Here is a 21,742-nt window from a genome sequence, read left to right on the forward strand (position 1 = left end):
CCCAAAACATCGTATCTTGAAGACATTATGCATGTGGATGACTGATCAGATTGAAATTAATGCATGCATGAGAGCGTAAAATTCACAATTTTTATAGTTTCATATATCCAACCGATAAGAGAAATCTATTCATTTGAAATTTTCATCTGATTTATCCATTATATTGACATATTTTAATTGAGTTTTTTTATATATAAAATTATTAAAATGTCCTAAATATATATACTACAAAAAAAAACAGATTTTTATGACTAATTTATTATAACGAAAAGATTATTATAATTAAAATTAGTTACGAATAGCCTTTTCATTATAATAAATTATTACAAAATTTCATTTTTCTTATAATCATACATGAGTACGCGGGAAGAGATAACTATAAGATTTAAAATGAAGAGATCAAGGTTAGTCATGATGGAGAATGCTTCACTATAAATGTATTTTATAAAAATAAATACATAAATAATAAAGTTATAAAATTATTATTATTATTATAAAATAGATTTAATAAATTAAATTTATAATTTTATTTTTATAAAAAATTTGATGCATGTATATATCTACGGTGTGTTGCTATAATTGATATACAAACGGATAATAAAAGGCATTTTGGTAGTACAGAAGACTCGAGGGTTAGGTTGAGCTAATTAGGTATAGATGCTTTGATATTAAATGAATGAAAAACCAGCTGCCAACTTCTCTCTCGCATATTCTGCTCTCCTTCGTATCCACACTTGCAAACTGTACATATTACTATTTAGATAGAGCGATCGAGAGACAGCGAGGGAAGAGTTAAACAGATAGCATAGGAATTTTTCAGATAGTTAAGGTTTTTTCTTGTGAAGAAAACAAATACATGGAGGTGAAGCACCAAACGGTACGGTACCTGACTACCAAGCTGAGTTCGGTGTCGGAGCAGACCCAAGTAGAGGCACTGAGCGAGCTCCGGCTCATGACCAAACTCGACGCCAACGCCCGCCCCATCATCGCTGAAGCCGGAGCCATACCTTACCTAGTCGACACCCTCTACTCCTCGTCCCACGTGGCCCAGGATGACGCCGCCGCCACCCTCCTCAACCTCTCCATCTCCTCCCGCGCCGCCCTCATGTCGACACGCGGCCTCCTCGACGCCCTCTCCCACGTGCTCCGACACCACGCCTCCTCCTCGTCCCCCACAGCGGTCCAGTCCTCTGCCGCAACTCTCCACAGCCTCCTAATCGAGGACGAGTACCGCCCCATCATCGGATCCAAACGCGATATTATCTACTCCTTGATCGACGTGATAAAACAGTCCCGCTCCGCCGTTAGATCCGTCAAGGACGCCCTCAAAGCCCTGTTTGGTATCTCGCTATACCCTTTGAACCGCAAGACGGTTGTTGATCTGGGTGGCGTCGGACCGTTGTTTTCTCTGATACTGAAAGGCTCGGCTACTGGGATAATAGAGGACGCGACGGCTGTGATAGCGCAGGTCGCGGGGTGCGAGGAGAGTGAGGAGGCGTTTAGGAAGGCTTCAGGTGTCGGGGTTTTGTTGGATTTGTTGGACGTGGCGACGGGGTCGAGCATGAGGGTGAAGGAGAACGCGGTGGCAGCGCTATTGAATTTAGTGAGGTGCGGAAAGGAGACGTTAGGGAGGGAGGTAAGGGAGATGGGGCTACTGGTGGTGGAGGGGATTGCCGAAGTCGCGGAGAATGGGAACCCGAAGGGAAAGAGCAAGGCAGTGGCGCTGCTGAGGGTGCTCTACGGTGGGAGCAATGGGTGTGTGGTGAGGGACGAGCGGTTTGATTATTTGCTGAATCATTAACAACAGTTCAGTTCATGAAATCTGGTGTGTTTTTTTGGTATGCTATGTTAATATTAGAACTGTACATTTAAGATATATATATATATATAAATAAGCCATTGTTTTGATTTCATCGTGTTTATAATCTTTAAATCATGAATGAAGAAATGATGATGAGTTTCTTGATCATCAGAGTATAATATTGTTTTTGCTCATGTTGTGCAAATTAATCAATATTATATTAAGATTCATCGATCATCAGTGATGAACATCGAACCCTAATTACCCTATTTTTCTTTCCTCTTCAGTTGGGTATAGATCAAGGTCGAAACCCTCGTCAACCGGCCTTAAACCTTCGATGTTATCCAATCGATCGATCGTCCTTCTGTCGGCTGGCTCGTGATCCTCCCAAATCTATCCTTATCTTGTAATCCTTGGCCTTTCCTCCAACCCTTATATTCATTATATCCACCAGTACTGGGATTTATGATCTGTTCGTCGAAAAAAATGTGATGCACGGTTTCTTAAAATTGAGGCTACGGCGGCGGCTTTTATTGTTAAATTCCTTTAAATATATATATATATATATATTAAGAAAGAGGATGTACGTGATCATTGACATGGTTTGAGGTGCAATTTATGTAGTACTGAAGGGCAATGTTTGCATCATTAATTAGCATATTATTATATATCGTAGTGCATGATAGGGGTCATGGCTCATGCATTGAAAGCTCGGGGAAAAAATAATAGAACTTCACTTCACCTTTCGTCACGAAAAGCATGCATAAGCTCCATGACTTTGAACTCGTGGCGTAACGCATACTCTAATATCAATTTCTATGCATGGATCCAAGAGTTAAGTGTTTGTTTGAAATGAAAATGGAAGAAATGGCCGGAAATATATATATATATATATATATATATATATATAATTATTTATTTATATATAATGAAAAGACAGATCAATTTGAGGGTGATCAAAGCTGTTGCAAATGCTACAGTAGAGATTAGTTGGATTCAACACTTATGTCGTGACCTTGGTATCCCTCTTCAAACTGCTCTAATGTTATTATGTGACAATTTGGGTGCCATGTGTAAAGGTTTGCAAAATCACCATACATTATCATGGTGAGTATATTCATTTATATATTGGCAATTACAATGTACATCAAATGGAAAGAATAAACTGTACAAGTAAACTCCTAGAATTAAGGACAATGTATCAAGCCAAATATTAAGGAGATAATTATGGTAACGTATCCTTGACACCCCCCGCAAGCTGAGCGTCGGATTGGAACAGACATGAAGCTTGGTACGAAAAAATTCAAAGAGAGGTCTAGAAACACTCTTGGTGAAGAGGTCGGCCACCTGAAGATGAGAGGGCACATATTGAGTGCGAAGTTTGCCAGCAATAACAAGTTCTCGAAAAAAATGATAATCTAACTCAACATGCTTGGCCCGTTTGTGAGAAACGAGATTGGAGTTTAAGAAGATGGCACTCTTGTTGTCACATAAGAGAAGAGGCGGGTGAGAAATGGGAACATTGAGATCATGAAGGAGATGAGTGAGCCAAAGGAGTTCAGCCGCAATAGTGGCAAGAGCACGATATTCAGATTCACAACTGAAACGAGAAACCGTGGGTTGCTTCTTAGCACTCCAAGAAACTAAATTATTGCCAAGACAAATAGAGTAACCAGAAGTGGAACGACGAGTATCAAGACAACTGGCCCAGTCAGCGTCTGAGTAAGCAACAAGAGCACCAGAAGCAGGAGAAGGGCGAAAAGTAAGCCCAAAGTGAAGGGTGCCCTTGACATAACGTAAGATGCGCTTGACTACAAGAAATTGATCAGTAGTAGGAGCATGTAGAAACTGACTGATAGAGTTAACAGCATGAACAATGTCAGGGCAAGTGATGGTCAAGTACTGGAGGGCACCGACTAGAGATCTGTAGAGAGTAGGGTCGGAGAAAGTAGGACCACCGCCAACCAGATGCTGAGAGACAACCATAGGAGTGTGAACAGGCTTGCTGTCAAGTAACTGGGCACGAGTCAGAATATCCCGGGCATATTTCAGTTGACTGATAGAGAGACCATCACTAATGGAAGTAGCTTCCAAATCAAGAAAATAGTTAAGAGAGCCCAAGTCTTGTGGCAAACTCTGAATTGAGCTTGCGAGCAAAGCTGTCAAGAAGAGAAGAGTTGTTGCCAGTAATGATGATATCATCAACATATAAGAGCAGATAAATAGTAGCAGAGGATTGATGAAAGACAAAAAGAGAGGTGTCGGCACGGCTGCAAGAAAACTCAAGGGTGAGAAGAAAAGAACTGAAGCACTGAAACCAAGCACGAGGGGCTTGTTTAAGGCCATAAAGAGCTTTCTTCAACTGACAGACATGAGTCAGATATCGGGGATCAATGTATCCAGGGGGCTGTTCCATATAGACATTTTCAGTAAGAATGCCATTGAGGAAGGCATTTTTGACATCAAGTTGGCGGAGAGGCCATCTGTTGGTGACAGCAAGAGAGAGCACAACACGAACAGTAGTAGCCTTAATAACAGGACTGAAATTGTCAGTATAATCAAGACCAGGTACCTGAGTATAGCCTTTAGCCACAAGACGAGCCTTGAGGCGCTCAATGGATCCATCAGGTAGATATTTGGTCCGAAACACCCATTTAGAGCCGACAATATTGGTGTTGGCGGGGCGAGGGACTAAAACCCAGGTGCAATTATGTTGCAGAGCTTGAACTTCTTCATCCATGGCAGCGAGCTATACAGGATTCTAAGTAGCAGACTTGAATCCTTTGGGCTCAGTGGAGGCAAGAAGAGCAGAGAGAAGTCCAGAGGAGCCTAAAACACTGAGATTCGCCGAATGACGGGTCTTGAAAATGCCAGCTTTAGCACGAGTGACCATCGGATGAGAACCCAACAGAGGAGCTGGAGGAGGAGCAACATCAGAAACAGGAGGTGGTTGAGACTCCGGAGGTGGGGAAGAGGGACCTGCAAGAGAGTCAGTAACCTACAAGGACTCGTCCACAGGATCAGTACAAATAACACACGGGTTAGATCCGGATGGAGTAATAGGCAGGAATGGGTGCATAGGGGACAATGGAGGTGGATCAGTAGGAGGCATGCTTGGTTCAAGGAAATTCGAAAAAGGGAGAAAGGAAGAGGGCCGGCCTGGAGAGGTATCTTTGGAGGAAAAGTGGTTTTCATCAAATTGAGCATGACAAGTGATATAAAGCTTGGAGGTAGTGGGATCAAAATAGCGAAAACCTTAATGAGAAGGGCTATAGCCAAGAAATATGCAAGGTAGGCTGCGAGGGAAAAATTTGTGAGACATATAATCACGCAGACAAGGATAGACACGACAACCAAAAGGATGAAAATTCTCATAATTTGGCAAGGAACCATAGAGAAGCTCAAAGGGAGACATACCTCCAAGAAGCGGTGTGGGCAAGCGGTTGATGATGTAGGCGGTAGTGCTGAAAGCGTTAACCCAAAAACAAGGAGAAAGATGGGAATGGAAAAGGAGGGCCAGGCCTGTTTCAATTACATGTCGATGTTTTCTTTCGGCACGGCCATTTTGAGCAGCTGTATAGGGGCAAGAAAGTCGATGATTGATACTCGAGGTGCGAAGGTGCGCTTTGAAGTGATTGCTTGTAAACTCAGCATCACCATCACTTTGAAAAATCTTGACGTGAGTGGAATGTTGGTTTTCCACAAATTTTTGAAAGTGAATAAAAACGTCATAAAATTCAGATTTTAATTTCAAAGAATATAGCCAAGTAAGACGGGAATAATCATCAATAAAGATCACATAATAAATGAATCCTAAATTTGATTTGACGGGGAAGGGACCCCAAATATCGCAATGAATAAGATCTAATACATAAGATGAGAGACGTTCATTACGAGAATAAGGCAAACGATGACTCTTAGCAAGTTGACATGTGTCGCATAATGAAGGAGAAGGCAATAATGAGGTAAGATAGAGATGGCAATTTTTTTTTTAAAAAGAAATAATAGAATGGATCACATGTCCAAGACGATCATGCCATAAATCATACGACGCATGAAGAACCTTATTTTTAAGAACATAAATAAAAGCAAAGTTGCCGCGCTCTAGCACATATAAGCCGCCATCTCGTTTACCGGTTGCCACCACCCTTCCCGTTTGACGATTCTGGATAGAGAAAAGATTATTAGTAAATGTAACAGAGAAAGGAAAATCAGATGTTAATTTACTAATTGAGAGAAGATTTTTTGTGAGACGGGGAACAACTAAAACATCCAATAAATCAAGGGTTGGGGTAGGAGAGATTGTACCAGTGTGAGTAATTGGTAGGGAAGCACCATTCCCGACAATTACACTATCCTTACCCGTATAATTATTGGCATGATCTAAAGTGGAGAGATTCGGTGTCATGTGGGCCGAAGCTCCTGTGTCCAGGTACCAATCATTGGGCTCGGGCCCAGTAACAGAGCAGGAGGCGTTGAAAGCCTTTGCTAGGTGAGCTGTGTTGCCGATAGCTTCTCCTCCCCGTGCATACCTCTGGTTGCACCGGTAAGCAAAGTGTCCTTCTTGCCGATAGATTTGGCAACGTGGTGGTCGGCATCCTTACCCATTGCTTGAGCAGCCATTGCCATGGTGAGAAGAGGAATTTCGGCCCTGTTGTTGCCGATTGAAATTTTTGGAATGGGAGCGTTGATGTCCATGATTTGAGGCTGTGAAAGCAGTAGGTGATGGTACAGAAAAATCAAGGGATTTCTGGAAAAGCTCAAAGCTTTCGGCCTTGGAGACTAAATTGGTGAAGGTGGGCAGAGGTGTTTGCGCCATGTGAGCAGTGGAGAAAGTAGTGAACTCCGATCCTAGTCCTCGGAGGAACCAGTGGGCTTTGTCAGTGCTGTTGACGGGTCGTCCAATGGCATGGAGTTGATCACAAAGGGCCTTGAATGCCCAAGCATACTCGATGACCGAACGTGTCCCACATTTCATCAATTGCAAATCGTCCTTGAGACGAATTTCTCTAGCCTTGGATCTGTGACTGAATGTGTTTTCAAGAGCTAACCAGACCTCTTGTGAGGTGGAGAGGCCGACGACTTCAGCCATGGCTTCCTCCATGAGAGAGGAAAGCAAGAGGCTTAAGAGGCGCTGGTCTGTGTTCTTCCACGCCAAGTGCTTGATGCTTGGTGTCTGAGAGCCAACAGGGTCAAAATGTGAAGGAGGAACAAGCGTGCCATCCACATGGCCGAGGAGTTCTTGGCTGTCAAGGAGAGGAATAAGCTGACTTTTTCATAGGAGATAGTTTGAGGAGGATAGTTTGATAGTCACCATGTGAATCATGGTGTTGAAAGGGAGAAGGGTGGGTGATGAGTTTTTGGCAACCATTGAAGCAAGGTGGATCAGTGGAGGTTAATCTGAGAGGGCTGCTAATACCATGTAAAGGTTTACAAAATCACCACATGTTATCATGGTGAGGATATTCATTTATATATTGGTAATTACAATGTGCATCAAATGGAAAGAATAAACTGTACAAGTAAACTCCTAGAATTAAGGACAATGTATCAAGCCAAATATTAAGGAGATGATTATGGTAACGTATCCTTAACACCATTTACTTATATTCAAATCCAGTGTTTCACACACGAAAGAAACATGTAGAAATTGATTTTCATTTCAAGAGAGAAAGGGTTCTAAATAGGTCACTGTCCGTCGCCTTCATCTCACGAAAAGAGCAACTTGCAAACTTGCTCACCAAGCCATTATCTGCCGCATGGTTCCAACTGCTATGCACAGGTCTTCGTCTACACTCACTCCAGCTTGACTTGAGTGGGGGCTATTCAAGCCATGCACGCACCCCATGCCAATTCTAATGCACGACCTGCAACAGAGTGCAACAACTAAATGCAAGCAAATGCAGCAGCACCTCAACAGGAAGCAACAACACTCCCTGCCGACCCCATGCAATGAACACAGTAGCAAGAAGCAACACTCAACACTGCACCCACAACATTCCAAAGTCACTACAACAAATCATCTACCGTAATTTACTCTGTCATTAGCTGTACAATATACTAGGTCTAGAGAATATTCTTTTGTCTTGTGTATAAATTGAGAGGCACTGCCTCATCGTAAATTGAGAGGTTTTATTCTAATATACAAGGATTCTAGCATATATCAATTAATATGGGTCCAAGAATTAGGTGTGTTTGGTTGGAAAGAAAATAAAAATAAAATTAAAAAGACCCTATCAATTCAAGGGTAATCAAACCTCCAAGAATAAAGATAAAAGGCAACTGAGTTTGCAATAAACTTTCAAATGCCCCATTACAAATATGTTATTTATACAAAAAGAAATGATATTTGCGATTTTAAGATATACAAGTCCTACGCACTCACTTTAAAAAAGTTGGTAAATCTAATTCATATGAAAAAATTATTTTTTTAATAATAGATCTTACTTTTTTTTAAAAAGAGTATAAGAAACTTACATACTTTAAAACTATAACTAACATTAGTCTTATACAAAAGTATATATGCTTAATTAATTCTATCGATCGATATATGCTTAAATTCACGGGCCTAGCTAGAGTCACAATTCCAATATCTCATTACAATATCATTTCATTACCAATGCCAGCCGCCCATTATAATATCAACCCACTACCGTTACGGCCTATTCCAAAGACAATCTGGTTCCAAAGTTTCTGACCCTCGAACATAATTAACAGTTTAATCAACACTTTTTTAAGGAATATTCATGTGTTTCATACAACATCCTTGATACTAATTTAATCAAACACATTACAAAAAAAACGGGCTTTTGCGACCAATTTATTGTAACGAAAAGACTATTAGCAACCAATTTTAGTTGCTAATAGTCTTTTCGTTACAATAAATTGGTCACAAAAGCCCGTTTTTCTTGTAATGACATATCACACTTCAACTAAAGGCTTAAATTAGTGGGTTTAGATTTACCAATATTCTATTAGTCACCCATTATTCAGATTACTTCATTCAATTACTTGAGCGTATTACTCTTCTTCGTTCTAAATTTTATCATTCTAAGTTACACGCGCTAATGTGACATATTTTAAGAGACTTAAATAACAACAAAGATACGAATGAAATGGGTGATTCTTCGAAAGTTATATCTTCTTTAAGGGCTTTACCATATAGTCTTATTATATATGTATACAAATTTAATTGGGTTATAATTTCCCAAATCATGCATCTTTTAGTCCTTGCTGTAGTAATGTAAGTTTTTGTACATGATTTGCTTAATGTAAATTGTAATAAAGCATGTCATTGGAAAAAGTAGTAAAAATTTAAGACTAGACAATGTTTTGCAGAGGTGGGTGGCATATAAAAAATAGAAGGAAACAGAAAGGAACCTGGTCTAAAATCAAACACCAACAAAGAAAACTCTTTCCTTACCAAATCCCATTATATATGGGCAGTTTATTCTCCACTAAACTACCATACATTTGAGTTTCCAAATGAATAATTTATAACTCTACTTATTTTTTAGAACCATAGGCTCATCTGATCTACTAAAAAATGAGTTATGCTACTTACAGTCAATTTTGTGTATTTTTTGTACATTTCACTTATATGATTGATCAAAGCAGTTATTTTATATTAAAAAAAATAACGCAGCCAATCATATTAATAAAGTACATAAAGAATATGTAAAAGTATCTGCATATAAAATTTTTGTTAAAAATTTAACTATTTGTGAATGGATCTAATTCTCTTTTACTTTTTTCAATAGGCTGGAACTGAGACCTATATATATATGTATGTTATTTAATAATTTGGGTGATGAGTAGTGATGCCACTTTGCATGTAATTAATTAGCTTTTTGATTAGCAAAAGTTGGTGTACCTCAGAAACAATTAACCTCTAAAGTAATGAATTATATTATAATAATTATAATATATAACCCATCAATAAGATTTAACTTCCATGGAGATTTAATGCAAAAGGTTCTTATTATTCCTTTGTACATTTATCCCATCATATATAAACTCCCACAAGTGATTCAGTCTTCTTTCATCATTACTTGGTCTAATATTTGTCCTCATTTTCCCTAACAATACTAGAGTTTAAAGACTAACTAGGTAATATCTTCAAAAGCCTACCACTTTCTCTGTTTCCTTTTTTCATCTACTTTTCAAACTATCGTTCAAAGGCTTGCCAATGGCACTTTTTGCTTTTAATCTTTTTAATGATTGTAGGTTTGTAATCCTTTTGTTTTTGTTATTATTAAAAATTGAAATTTTCCAAAGTCCCATAAACAACACCATTACTTTGACGCATGCTTAGGTTTTTGTCATGTTTTGTGCACTATAAGATGACCAATATTATTTCATCATGGTTAGCTTTAAATTCATGCTCCATGCATGTAGAACTTAATGCCTTTTAAATCATGAAGTAAAAACTAAAGCAAACGCTATCAACTGAATATATAATGAGTGTCAAACATGTGAAATATTTAATTAAATGGAATAGATTGTAGAATCAAAGTTCAAATTGAGGACCTCTGCTATGATACCATGTAAAATTTTCACTAATCTCAAAAGGTTAAGTTGATAGAAAGATGTAGATTTTATTATTTATTTTATATATTAATACATCCTCATGTGTCGGCCAAACTCCCCTTCAATAGGTGGCTCAACATATGAAATATTTAATTAAATTTGATATATAGACCTTTGTTCTGATACCATATGAAATTACAACTAATTCCAAAAGTTTTAGTCGATAGTAAGAGATAGATTTTATTATTTATTTTATATCTTAATATATAGTAGCCAACAAGAAAGCATTCATACTGTAATCTGAAACTTCGTCTCTCTTTATACTTGCACAGTTGAAAGAACCTGACCAAAAAATAATCTTGCAAGTTTAAAGACTAAAGAGCATCTGAAATTCTTCCATGATTTGCGAATCATTTGCATAATAATTTGGTAAGCTTTCTTTAATAACAAAAGGCATACAGTAATTTAAAATTTACAAAAAAATTGAATTGGAAGAGCATCATCTTCTGAGTTGCTCATCCCACTTGCAACTTCCAAACCTCACAAGTCACAAAAAGCACGACTTGGTGAGAGCTTTGAAATGGGTCGGGTTAAAACGGCATTTTTGGACTTTTAGATATATATATATATATATATATATATGTATGTATGTATGTATGTATGTATGTATAGTTGATGGATGATCAAGGTCCACTCCTCTCCATTTGAGGCCACTAAATTCGGACAGATTTTTTTTTCCCCATTAACTGTTTCAGGTGTTCCCCCAGTACGCTCCCATAATTATCTTCTGTTTTCCTATTTGCCAAACAAAAGCCTGATCTCAAACTTTGGCCGAGTTTAACATGCAACTTATAATTTGCAGGCGAATTACCATATCCACTGCTGTTTTGGTAATCCAATTCTGCCTGGTGCCTTCTTGTCTCAGCACCACGGCTAAAGACAGCTGATCTTGAACCAAAGGGCTAGCATGAAAAACGTACAAGAGGCTAATCAACTATAGATACACGTTCTTGAGCAACATCTGAGATTAGTAATTAAGGAATTAAGCCAAAACCAAAGGCAAAGTTTCTCCTCATCAATGACTAGGCATGCAGTAATTTTTTGTTCACCACTTGATGCGGCATATTACTATTTGCCACCATAATGGGCAGGCTGAAATGAATCCCTGCGCCAATGGGATGCTATTAAAGAGCCATTAGAATTTAGCTCCAGTGGTTATGAATGATCAATCCACCAAAACTTTCAGAAAAGGCACATAAAAAGGCCAAAAGCAATGCTCAGAGAGAGAGAGGAGATCAAAAGGGCTAGCTAAGGTTGAGTGAAGGTAGCACATTGGCTGGTGGAGGAGGAGAAGGTGGAGGTAGTGAATTGGGTGATGGGGATGTAGAGTGGGTGACACACCCACGTGAATGACCCACCACCCCCCCTAATAGGCACAAGTGGATGTCTTGGTTGGCTTCATATCAACGCTAACAGCCAAAATAACTCAACCACAGAGAAATAAAACCAGCATGCTCACAATCACATAACACCACCCCTAAAAAGTGAAAAAAAGAAAAGTTAGGATCCAGTTTAACATCATTAATTCATTTGACAAAAGTGAACCATTTTTCCTGGTTGCCCACTAACCCTAATAACCTTTCCTCCCCTCTCTCTAATATTGCTTGTCTCTCTCTTGCTTTTGGTGGCCACTAGTACTTTGCCATTTCTTTTCTTTTCTTCTCTAATGCTAGTGGTTCTCTCTCTTTCTCTATCTCTCTCTTTCTCTCTCTTGCAGTTCTATGCTTAAACTTTATTTGAGGGGTCTGTACAGGTTAGCAGCTAAACAGGGGTAAAAGTTTTAGCATGGGGAGAGATGGACAAAGAAATTAACCAAGAAATCCCATCTCTCCTCCCTAACAATAACACCACCGCCACCAACAAGGAAGACTCTCCAATTAGGAAACCATTTGCTGCTGCTGCTGCTGCTGCAAGCAATGATAGATTGAAAAGAGATGAGTGGAGTGAAGGAGCAGTTTCAACCCTTCTTGAAGCTTATGAAGCCAAATGGGTTCTACGAAACCGAGCCAAGCTCAAGGGCCACGACTGGGAAGATGTTGCACGCCATGTTTCATCGCGTGCCAATTGTACCAAGTCCCCCAAAACACAGACTCAGTGCAAGAACAAGATCGAGTCAATGAAGAAAAGGTACCGTTCAGAGTCTTCCAGTACTGCTGATGCCTCTTCTTGGCCACTATACCCACGTCTTGACCTTTTGCTGCGTGGAAGTGGACCTTTACAAGCTCCTCCTCCTCCTCCTCCTCCACCACCGCCGCCTCCGCCGCCGCCACCTCCTCCTCATCCACCTCCACCAAATGCTCCTCTAATGTTACTAGAGCCATCCCCAGCAGCGGTGCAACCGCCGCCTCCACCTCCACCGCCACCTTCACAACTTGGAGCAGCTCAAAACTCGCATGGATCCAATGGTATTGACAGAGCGGTCAAGGTCAGAGGAATTTTTCCTTTTTCCTTCAATTTTGTCAGTTCTAGTTGTTTCCCATGTTGCATGGCCCTCCCTTCGTACCCCTTACTTGACCAGTCCTAGCTAGTATCCCTATGCTTCATGAGCGCCTTAACTGTCATAATTAAGATCGTTTGTTGTTTTTATAGGACTCCATGAAGTTTTGAGGACTTTGAATCTTTCAATTGCAAGGGTTTAAATTCACCATCTTCTTGTTGGTAATCTTTTTTCAGACAATTGGCAGTCTATCATCGCCTTAAAACATGCGGCGCTGTTTTGAATCTGGAATTTTATTTGGATGAAAAAAATTTACGGACTCTCTTAGCAGAAAGCCGAAGTAAACCAAGTTTCCAAGGATCCTTAATTAGATGGAACTGATGTTCAACTGATATTTGGTAAATTTAATGAAGTATAATCTTTCATGTTAACAGGAAGATGAAGCAGGAACCAAATTATCCGACCAAGTATCCGACAAGAACCGTATGGAAACAGATAGCAGCACACCTGCCCTTTATAGTGACAAGGACAAGACAAGGTCCAAAAGGATGAAAACGAAAATGGAAAAGAAGAAGAAGCGAAGGAAGGAGGAAATGGAGATAGCCGAAAGCATACGATGGCTAGCAGAAGTAGTGGTGAGGTCAGAGCAAGGAAGGATGGAGACGATGAGGGAAATAGAGAGGATGAGAGTTGAGGCCGAGGCAAAGAGAGGAGAAATGGATCTCAAAAGAACAGAGATTCTTGCTAATACCCAGTTGGAGATTGCTAGACTCTTTGCAGGCATAGGCAAAGGTGTCGATTCTTCATTGAGAATTGGAAGAAGTTGATGAGAATTCTAAAGTATCATGTATGTATAGATTATTGACATGTATTAACACTGAAAAAGGAATCAAAAGAAGGGAGCTTTCTAGAGATGAAAGTCTTGAAGGTGATCTAAGTTGTAATATTAGGATAAATGTTTAAAGAATCACATGGTAGGTAAGGTAACATCTTTACCTCATTCTACTGTTCCCTTTCTCTAAGCAATGCAGTACTGTTTCTTCAGGGAAATTGAGGTATATGTCATAGCTTCATAGTATTGACTGATAAGCACCATAACTTACATATCAAGTCTCATGTTAAGTGTTAATCCACTAAGAGGGGATAAGAACAATGATTAATTACTAGTATTTCTTAAAAAAAAGAAAAAAAAAAGACTTAATTCAAATATTGTACACAATTTAAAGAGATACAGACATAATATATAAACTTTGTCATGATTATTGCTTTAGTCTATATTGTCCGTGAACAACATTTAGTTTTGGTGGAGGGGATCTCGCGGTGGAAGACGCAGGGGATGAAGATGAAGGGCGGCGGCTCTTAGTCGAAAACGATGAAACCCTAAGGACAAGGGCCGGGGCGAACCTTCACGGGCTGGGGGAGATACGGGTCGGCAGGGGAAGATACAGAATGTGGTGGGGAAACCCTAACGGGTTTGGGCCCCCACAAGCTTTCAATATGGGCTTTTGTCTCGGACTGGCTATTTGTTCTTACAGCCCATAAGCCAGTTTTTTTGTATTTGTTAGTTTAGCTTAGTTTTAGTAGTTAAAAGTAGACTTGAGTCCCACTCCTCTTTTGAGAGGAAGAATGTGGGTTTTAGTCCTACTCCTCCTTTGGAGGAAGGTAGGTGTTTGTACTCTTCCTCCTTGGGAGGAGAGAGTGTGGTGGTACTCCTCCTCCTTGGGAGGATGGAGCGTGGGTGTACCTTTCTTCTTTGGAAGAAAGGTCGTTTAGCTCTGTTTTGACAGAGTGCTTTCTCTTCTAACTGTTGTTAGGAGAGAAGGTGAAGAAGTTTAGACAATGTCCGTCACAAAGAAATTTGTTGACGGGGAAGCTCCTGAGCAGTTGCGTTAGTTGACTTATAATCTGGTTCTCCTGTATTATTAAGTCACAGTTGTAACTTCGTTTTATTAATGAATGCAATGAAGCATTTTCCTTCAAAAAAAAAAAAAAAAAGCTAAGGCTGTTTGGACAGTAAGATAAGATGAGATAGTTTTACATGAAAGTTGAATAAAATATTGTTAAAATATTATTATTATTTTATAATTTGTAAAAGTTGAATTGTTTATGATTTTATGAGATGGTTTATGAATCCAAACAATCCCTTAATGTTATGCACTTCATATGCTATGTCTTTGTCTCTCTTCAAATAGTCATTTATATGCAACAAAAGAAAATAACAAAACTTGCATTCAAAATGCAATTTAAATTTGTGTATTGGTTGATTATTAGGGGAGTAGTTGTTTTCATATGCCTATCGAAAAGATATAAGAGTAGTTCAAAAACCACGTCACCCAACCTACAAGTTGTTAAAAAAATCAAATCCCGCCGTCTATTCCAAGAAAGGACATCATGTTAGAGTTTATCCCTATCAAAGTTTACCCCTATGAATTATATTAATTAAATAACCGTATAAATTAAATATTTTTAGTTGAAAATTAATAAAGGATTAAAGAGTTTTATGAAATAATGACTTGACTCAAAAAAATTAAAAAATAATTACTTTTCGTGTTTCGAATATATCTTAAACATGGGATTTGTTTCAATTCTTATCGGTTAAAATTGCAGGAAAAACATCTTGACATTGTGTAAAAAGATTCAAGAAAATAAAGTAAATCACATGACATAAAAATTTACGTAATTCAGCAACATGTCTACATTCACGAAATTATAGATGATTTTATTATTTTGAAAAATGGCAAAATACATTGTTCTAGACCGACTATGTTGTTTATAATAAACATATGTACATGGTTGTATGGAAGAAATTCTAATTTTGCAATTACTGGGTTATTCACTCAAGCGAGCCTTAAGTGATCTCTCTGCCTAATATTTGCTCGAGTGAGAGTTGAGCAAACTTTATCTCTTTGCCTAAATTTCGCTCAAGCAACCTATCGTACGAACATCAAACGAACTTTTGCTTCGACTTGGGTCTATCTGTCCAAACTACGCTCCATGGACCAAGCCTTACGGGAAATCCATTCAAAAAAATAACATAACGAATCATTATCGAGTCGAGTCATCAAATCAGGTCGCCACAAGAATAAATTAGGCTTCACAAACTTAACACTTGCAAATTAATGTTCCCCCACTAATAGCAACATAGCCTTTCCCATTTGTTAATTTCCTTTGGAAAGAGAAAAAAGATAATTTAAACGAGGAAAAAAGGCCAAAAAAATAAAATAAAGAAGAAGAAATTAAATATTGGTTCCAAAGAGGACTACAAATCTTCGGAGTCCCAAACACAAGAGCAACATCTCCCGCTAGATTCTGTTTTCCCAAATCCAAGCCCAGAATCAGTAAAACCCTCTCCTAGCATTCACATTGGTTTAGGCATATGCATATGTAAAATCACATCTTTTGAAGATCCAATTTGCCATACAAGCAAAATTTCTACATTGGCTTATGCAAATTTGAGACAAAATAATAATAAAATATTATCATTTTATTTTATTTTTTTTGCTTTTTTTTAATAGGGTTTGATATTCAAATATGTAAAATATTTAAGTAAAATATTTTTTAGAGAGTGAATGAGTAAAATATATAGTAAAATATTTAAAGGTAAAATATGTAGAAAGAGAGTGGGAGGAGAGAAAAAGAATGAATAAAATATGTTTTGGAGAGTGAATAGTAGATCTTTAAACATGTAAATGTACTGTTCATAGCTATGCAAATATTTGAAGATGCATAATCTAATATAGATGAATTTAGGCTCATATTATACAAATATGACTTTGCATATGCATATGCATAGACCAATGTGAATGCTCTAAGCCCTCTCTGTCATTCTCCCAAAAACTAAAAGGTCTCTCCAAATCCACACGACACCTCATAGACATCTCCCATCCTCTCATGGCATTACCCATCGCCTCTTCACTTTTCTCTTCCGCACTCCGCCTTGAGAACCCACCGTCAAAACTCACTCTTTTCCATTACCTCAACTACCAAGAACACACCTTTCTCACTCTCAACACTCCCTAGAAAATTGCTTTGTCAACCGCCTCATGGCAAGTATGTCAGAGAAGACGATCTTGCGGTATATTTCCCACAAAAGAAAACCCCATTTGAGTTTTATCATAATTTGTTTGCGTTTTTGTTCCTTTTTTCCTCCTTTTTAACTACCAAGTTTTCGTTTGTTTTCTCGCTTGGATTTTAACTTGACTGCTCGTCTTGCTTACGAAGAAAATGTTAGCATATAGAGAATTTATGGAGTTGTAGAAAGATAAATTCTTGGTTTCGACTATTGAGATTAGATTCTTTGGGAAGTTTAAAGTGTCAGATTTCTCTTGGCATCCAAATTGTGCGTCAAGTTTAATGTATGCGCTTTTTTATTTGGGCGAGCAGAAGAAATTGTCTGCCGACGAAGTTCAGGAGCTGGTAAAGGGAGAAAGAAATGTACCTCTTATTATTGATTTCTATGCAACATGGTGTGGGCCCTGTATTTTAATGGCTCAAGTACTCGAAATGGTATTGCTTTTTTAAGAAATTCTAGTGGTATCTCTAGTGCCATGCGTGCAATTTATAATGATCATATGCTTGACTGCTTAAACTGTTCTAATTTTAATTTCCATTCAAATCAGTTGTTGTGTAGATTTTCCCTTTCCTCTCGATCTTCATGAGGCTTCATACATATATTTTTGGTAGAGAATACTTTGTAAAATCCACAGAGACTGTACCCTCAAGGGGGAGGGGAGGAGGCTATTTGCAATACTCCACTAGTAGCTTGATTCTGAGGAATTGATGCTTTTTATATTCTTCTGTGATGGCTTGACATTTTGACGGGCTGGTCTACTTCAGTCTTTGAACAGTGGGAAATGGCTGTTGGTGGATTCTCAAATTGGTACTACAGGCCTTTTGTATGTGATTTGGAGGGTGCAAAAAAGATATTTTAATGCCATTAAGTTAATGTTTTTTTATATAAATTTGAACTAGTTTTTCAGCAGGGATTGAATACTTAGAATGTTGTGCCTCAGGTGTCCATGAGTTGGTTTGTATCCTTGAATTTGGTGCATAAATGATAACTAGGATAATTGATGGAGGTGCTGATGATAGCATTTTCAGAATTGTGTACTATGGCTACTTATAAAAAAGAAAAAGAATTGTGTACTATGGCTGTTCGTTATCATTATGAAGGAATGTTTTGGATATCTCTTCATTTTGTAAAGATTGCAGTTTCTAATTTTCACTCTTAAATGATTTAGAATGGCTTCATATTAGGCATTTCTTTTCATATGGGCTTTTTCCTTTCTAGTTTAATGAACTTTGAGATGGGATGCTGTGAAAAAGGATAGCAGATGTTATAGGATGGATGGATAAAAGCCAACACGATGTCCTGCCTTCCTAGAAGGTTTAAAAGGTCATGTGAATATCTCGAGGAGGTTTTTCAGATATTGAGAGGTTGATTTTTAATTTCTGAACATTCATAAATTCTTTAGCACGCCACTAATGCTGAGTTCTGGACTTGAATTTACAGACGCTACATAACTCCAACTATATCTATCAAATATTTTGGGTAACGTGCAATTACTTCGAGAAAGACGTTGCTACAGATTTAGGAACACAACAAAACAGATCATCTTACCCCTTATATAATTTTATATGTTTTATTGGGTCAGTATCTTTTGTTTTCCCATACCTATGTCCCTTGTCCTACTTGTGCGCTTCTCATATTGAATATCAATTTTAGCAATTTTTCTGAAGTTTTTTAAATCTATAGCAGGTCTTAATCTTCTGTCCTTGACATCTTCATTGCTCAAAAATTTGACTCACGTTACTAGTTTCTTTGTTGTATGGCATATTGGCTAATGATGCTGATCTGATATGCTACATTATTGGAAATTTTAGAATTTTACTTTATGTGATATGAATGACGTGTGGCTAGCCTATTTATTCCTAGAAAGCATTCTCTTGAACAGAAAAAACAAAATAATCTTCCATTTTGGAGTATCATTTGTTGACAGTAATGCTGTCATCATCATTTCGAGAATCTCTGCTCCAGATTGATGGCTTAATTTTTTTTTTTTTTTTTTTTTGGGGGGGGGGGGGGGGGGGGGGGGGGGCAGCCTTTTTGTGCTTTGTTCTGTTGCAAAATAATCCAAACGCGTTATGTTGCTTTTGGGTCATTTTTTAAACCAATACATTGATTGCTCTCAAGAGAAATCCTCACTGTAGTATGATTTGATTTGGCATCTGCAAACTGGTGAGTAATGCTTGCATTTGAATCTTGTCACAGCTTGCTGTGGAGTATGAGAACGATGCATTGATTGTTAAGGTTGATACAGATGATGTGTTTGAATTTGCACGTGACATGCAGGTAACCATTTGCCTTTCTGAGTGCAGCTAATTGAATTGTATACATACTGTACCATTGTTGTGTCCTAGTCTCAATGGTTAATTCTCTGTATACATTGAGCTCCTTTTGTCTCAGGTACGAGGGCTGCCAACACTGTTTTTTATCTGTCCAGATTCAAATAAAGATGCAATCCGGACTGAAGGGCTTATTCCAATACAGATGATGCGGGATATAATAGATAATGAGATGTGAAGGATCTAGCAAAACATTATTTTGCCGCTAGACAGATTTCGAGAGCCCTGGCTTTTAGGGGTGGTAATGGTATATATATTCCTTTACTCGCCTAAATTCGAGTTTTGCAATTTATGTGGCTGAGATGCTGCCTTTGATAGATGCAGGAATCTGTGTGCATTCTACTCAAATTTCAATAATCTGTGTTTAGAAGTCAATACGTGGAAGGTGGTTTTGTGGGTGAGTAAATATTTTTATCTGGTTTTGGGTAATGCATGTATATATGTTCCCAATATGACAGAATCAGAGTAACAACTAATGCTACATACAGTCGTGGAGTATGCAAATATCGCACAGTTATTTTAAAAAAGAGTGAGGTTTACTATTAAAAAGTTAATTTCTTTTCATATACGGCACTTGCGTGCTTACGACTATAGCTATCATTTTTCGGTTAATTAATTAATTAAATACTCTAATAAATCAATTTATTATGATTTGGGTTTTTGCTTAATTATTTTCTTTACGTATACATCTGATGCAGATCAACTCACCAAAGTATTCAAGGGTTTTCACTCTACGTTTTACCATGCGTTTTATGATATTCATTCAGCAGATACCATACGTACTCTTTTTTATTGGTGCAGGCAAATGAAAATGTAAACTTTGGTTAAAATTATATGATATATTTTTGTCTTTGCCATTCAAGAGAGATTCTCATGTTTGATTATCTATCTATTACTTAAAATAATAATAAAATTTTATTTTTTTAATAATAATTTTTTTTTCTAATATTTTTATATTTTGCGATTATACAAATTATATATTAATTAATAACTTAATTTTTAAGTGAGAGAAAGCGAGAGAAAGTGAGTGTATTTTTTTTAATGTAAAAGTATCACCTTTACCTTTTAGCTTTGCTCAATCCAGGAATTTTAATGTAAAAGTAAGATGTTAACCAATGCTAGTTTTTGTAGTAGTGTATTTTTTATTTTTTGAGTAATATTACATTTAAAGTATCGCAATTTAAAAAAAAAAAAAGAAAAGAAATTTATTAATTTTTTTATACGAGTCATATTTATCTTTTATTTTTAAAAGAGTGCGGGGGCATTTATGCCTTCCATAAATATAAATATAATATCTTTTTTTTTATTAGCTGGGCGATATTTTGGTTGTGCCTTTTTTTTTTTGTTTTTTTATTTTATTTTATACGGTGCTATGGTCACCGAGGATGACGGTATACAGTGTTAAATTATTTTTCTATGATTTTTATATCAATTATTTTTTAAGGATATTTTTGTGTTTTTTTTTTTTTTTTGTGCATTTTTTCTGTGCGTTTTTCCTGTGCGTTTTTTCTGTACTTTTTGCATTTTTCCTGTGCTTTTCTGTACCTTTTTTTGTGCGTTTTTCACTGACGTTTTTTGTTGTACGTTTTTTGCATTTTCCTGTGCTTTTCTGTACGTTTTTCCAGTGCGTTTTTTTCTCTGCGTTTTTTGTACGTTTGTTTTCTTTGCGTTTTTTATTCGCGTTTTTTCCTCTACGTTTTTTATTCGATTTTTTTACTGTGCGATTTTTTACTCTGCGTTTTTCCTGTACGGTTTTTACTCTGCGTTTTTTCCCATACGTTTTTTTGCTGTGTGTTTTTTTACTTTTGACTTTTTACCTCCGCGTTTCTTTTACCTTTACATTTTTTTTACTGACATTCAGCAAATAGGGTTTTTTTTATTATGAATAATGATAAGTTTACCACTATTTTACTATTTTTTATTATTTTTTTTAATTTTTTAATTTTTTATTAACTTAATGATTAAGTAAGTGACTATCACTAAAATTATATATTTTTAAAATTTTTTCTTAATGGCTAAGGATGTTAAAAAAATACTTAAAAGAAAATAATAAAAAAATAAATACACTATAAGTGATAAAATAGTGATAAAAGAGTGGTAAGTATATCATTACCCTTTTATTATACCATACATTTTGCCTTTACGAAAAATAATATTTGTTATTAAGAATGCTGCACACGCTTTTTAGAAAATACCGTGCCCTTTTTTAAGGAGAAAAAAGGAAGTAAATATAAAATTAATATTAAAAAATTTTAATTTTTTAATAATAAATTCCACTTTTCTTACAAAACAAAACAAAGAAAACCAAAAATACAGAAAGTGCACTTTCAATTACTGATCGCATTGGAGGTCGGTACCCTTTATTTGAGACTGGGCTTTATATCCAACCCTTTTTTTTTTTTTTTTTTAAATCCAGCCTTTTGATATAGCTTACTATAGCTACTCAATTTGCCCAAGGAAAATAAAGATCGTCTGCAGAGCCCAACGGCAGGTAGCACAAGGTTACCAAG

At 37.2% G+C, this 21,742-nt stretch overlaps 3 protein-coding genes across 3 annotated transcripts; all 3 read left to right on the forward strand.

The window, feature by feature from the left end:
• Nucleotides 1-625: 625 nt before the first annotated feature.
• Nucleotides 626-2,395, forward strand: LOC122293442 (U-box domain-containing protein 2-like). Its single transcript, XM_043102021.1, has 2 exons — nucleotides 626-1,825; nucleotides 2,089-2,395. Exon 1 carries the CDS (start codon nucleotides 857-859, stop codon nucleotides 1,799-1,801), a length of 945 nt encoding a protein of 314 aa, XP_042957955.1. The 5' UTR covers nucleotides 626-856; the 3' UTR covers nucleotides 1,802-1,825; nucleotides 2,089-2,395.
• A 9,537-nt stretch (nucleotides 2,396-11,932) lies between these two features.
• On the forward strand, nucleotides 11,933-13,877 carry LOC122295107 (formin-like protein 8). The gene is made up of 2 exons (XM_043104158.1): nucleotides 11,933-12,815; nucleotides 13,262-13,877. The coding sequence occupies exons 1-2, from the start codon at nucleotides 12,186-12,188 to the stop codon at nucleotides 13,652-13,654; spliced, it is 1,023 nt and encodes a 340-aa protein (XP_042960092.1). The 5' UTR covers nucleotides 11,933-12,185; the 3' UTR covers nucleotides 13,655-13,877.
• Nucleotides 13,853-19,736, forward strand: LOC122294614 (thioredoxin-like protein CITRX, chloroplastic). The gene is made up of 5 exons (XM_043103505.1): nucleotides 13,853-13,882; nucleotides 16,702-16,902; nucleotides 17,211-17,333; nucleotides 19,099-19,179; nucleotides 19,294-19,736. The coding sequence occupies exons 1-5, from the start codon at nucleotides 13,853-13,855 to the stop codon at nucleotides 19,408-19,410; spliced, it is 552 nt and encodes a 183-aa protein (XP_042959439.1). The 3' UTR covers nucleotides 19,411-19,736.
• Nucleotides 19,737-21,742: the final 2,006 nt, after the last annotated feature.

This window comes from Carya illinoinensis, chromosome 14 (assembly GCF_018687715.1).
Source record: "Carya illinoinensis cultivar Pawnee chromosome 14, C.illinoinensisPawnee_v1, whole genome shotgun sequence".
Lineage (NCBI taxonomy): Eukaryota > Viridiplantae > Streptophyta > Magnoliopsida > Fagales > Juglandaceae > Carya > Carya illinoinensis.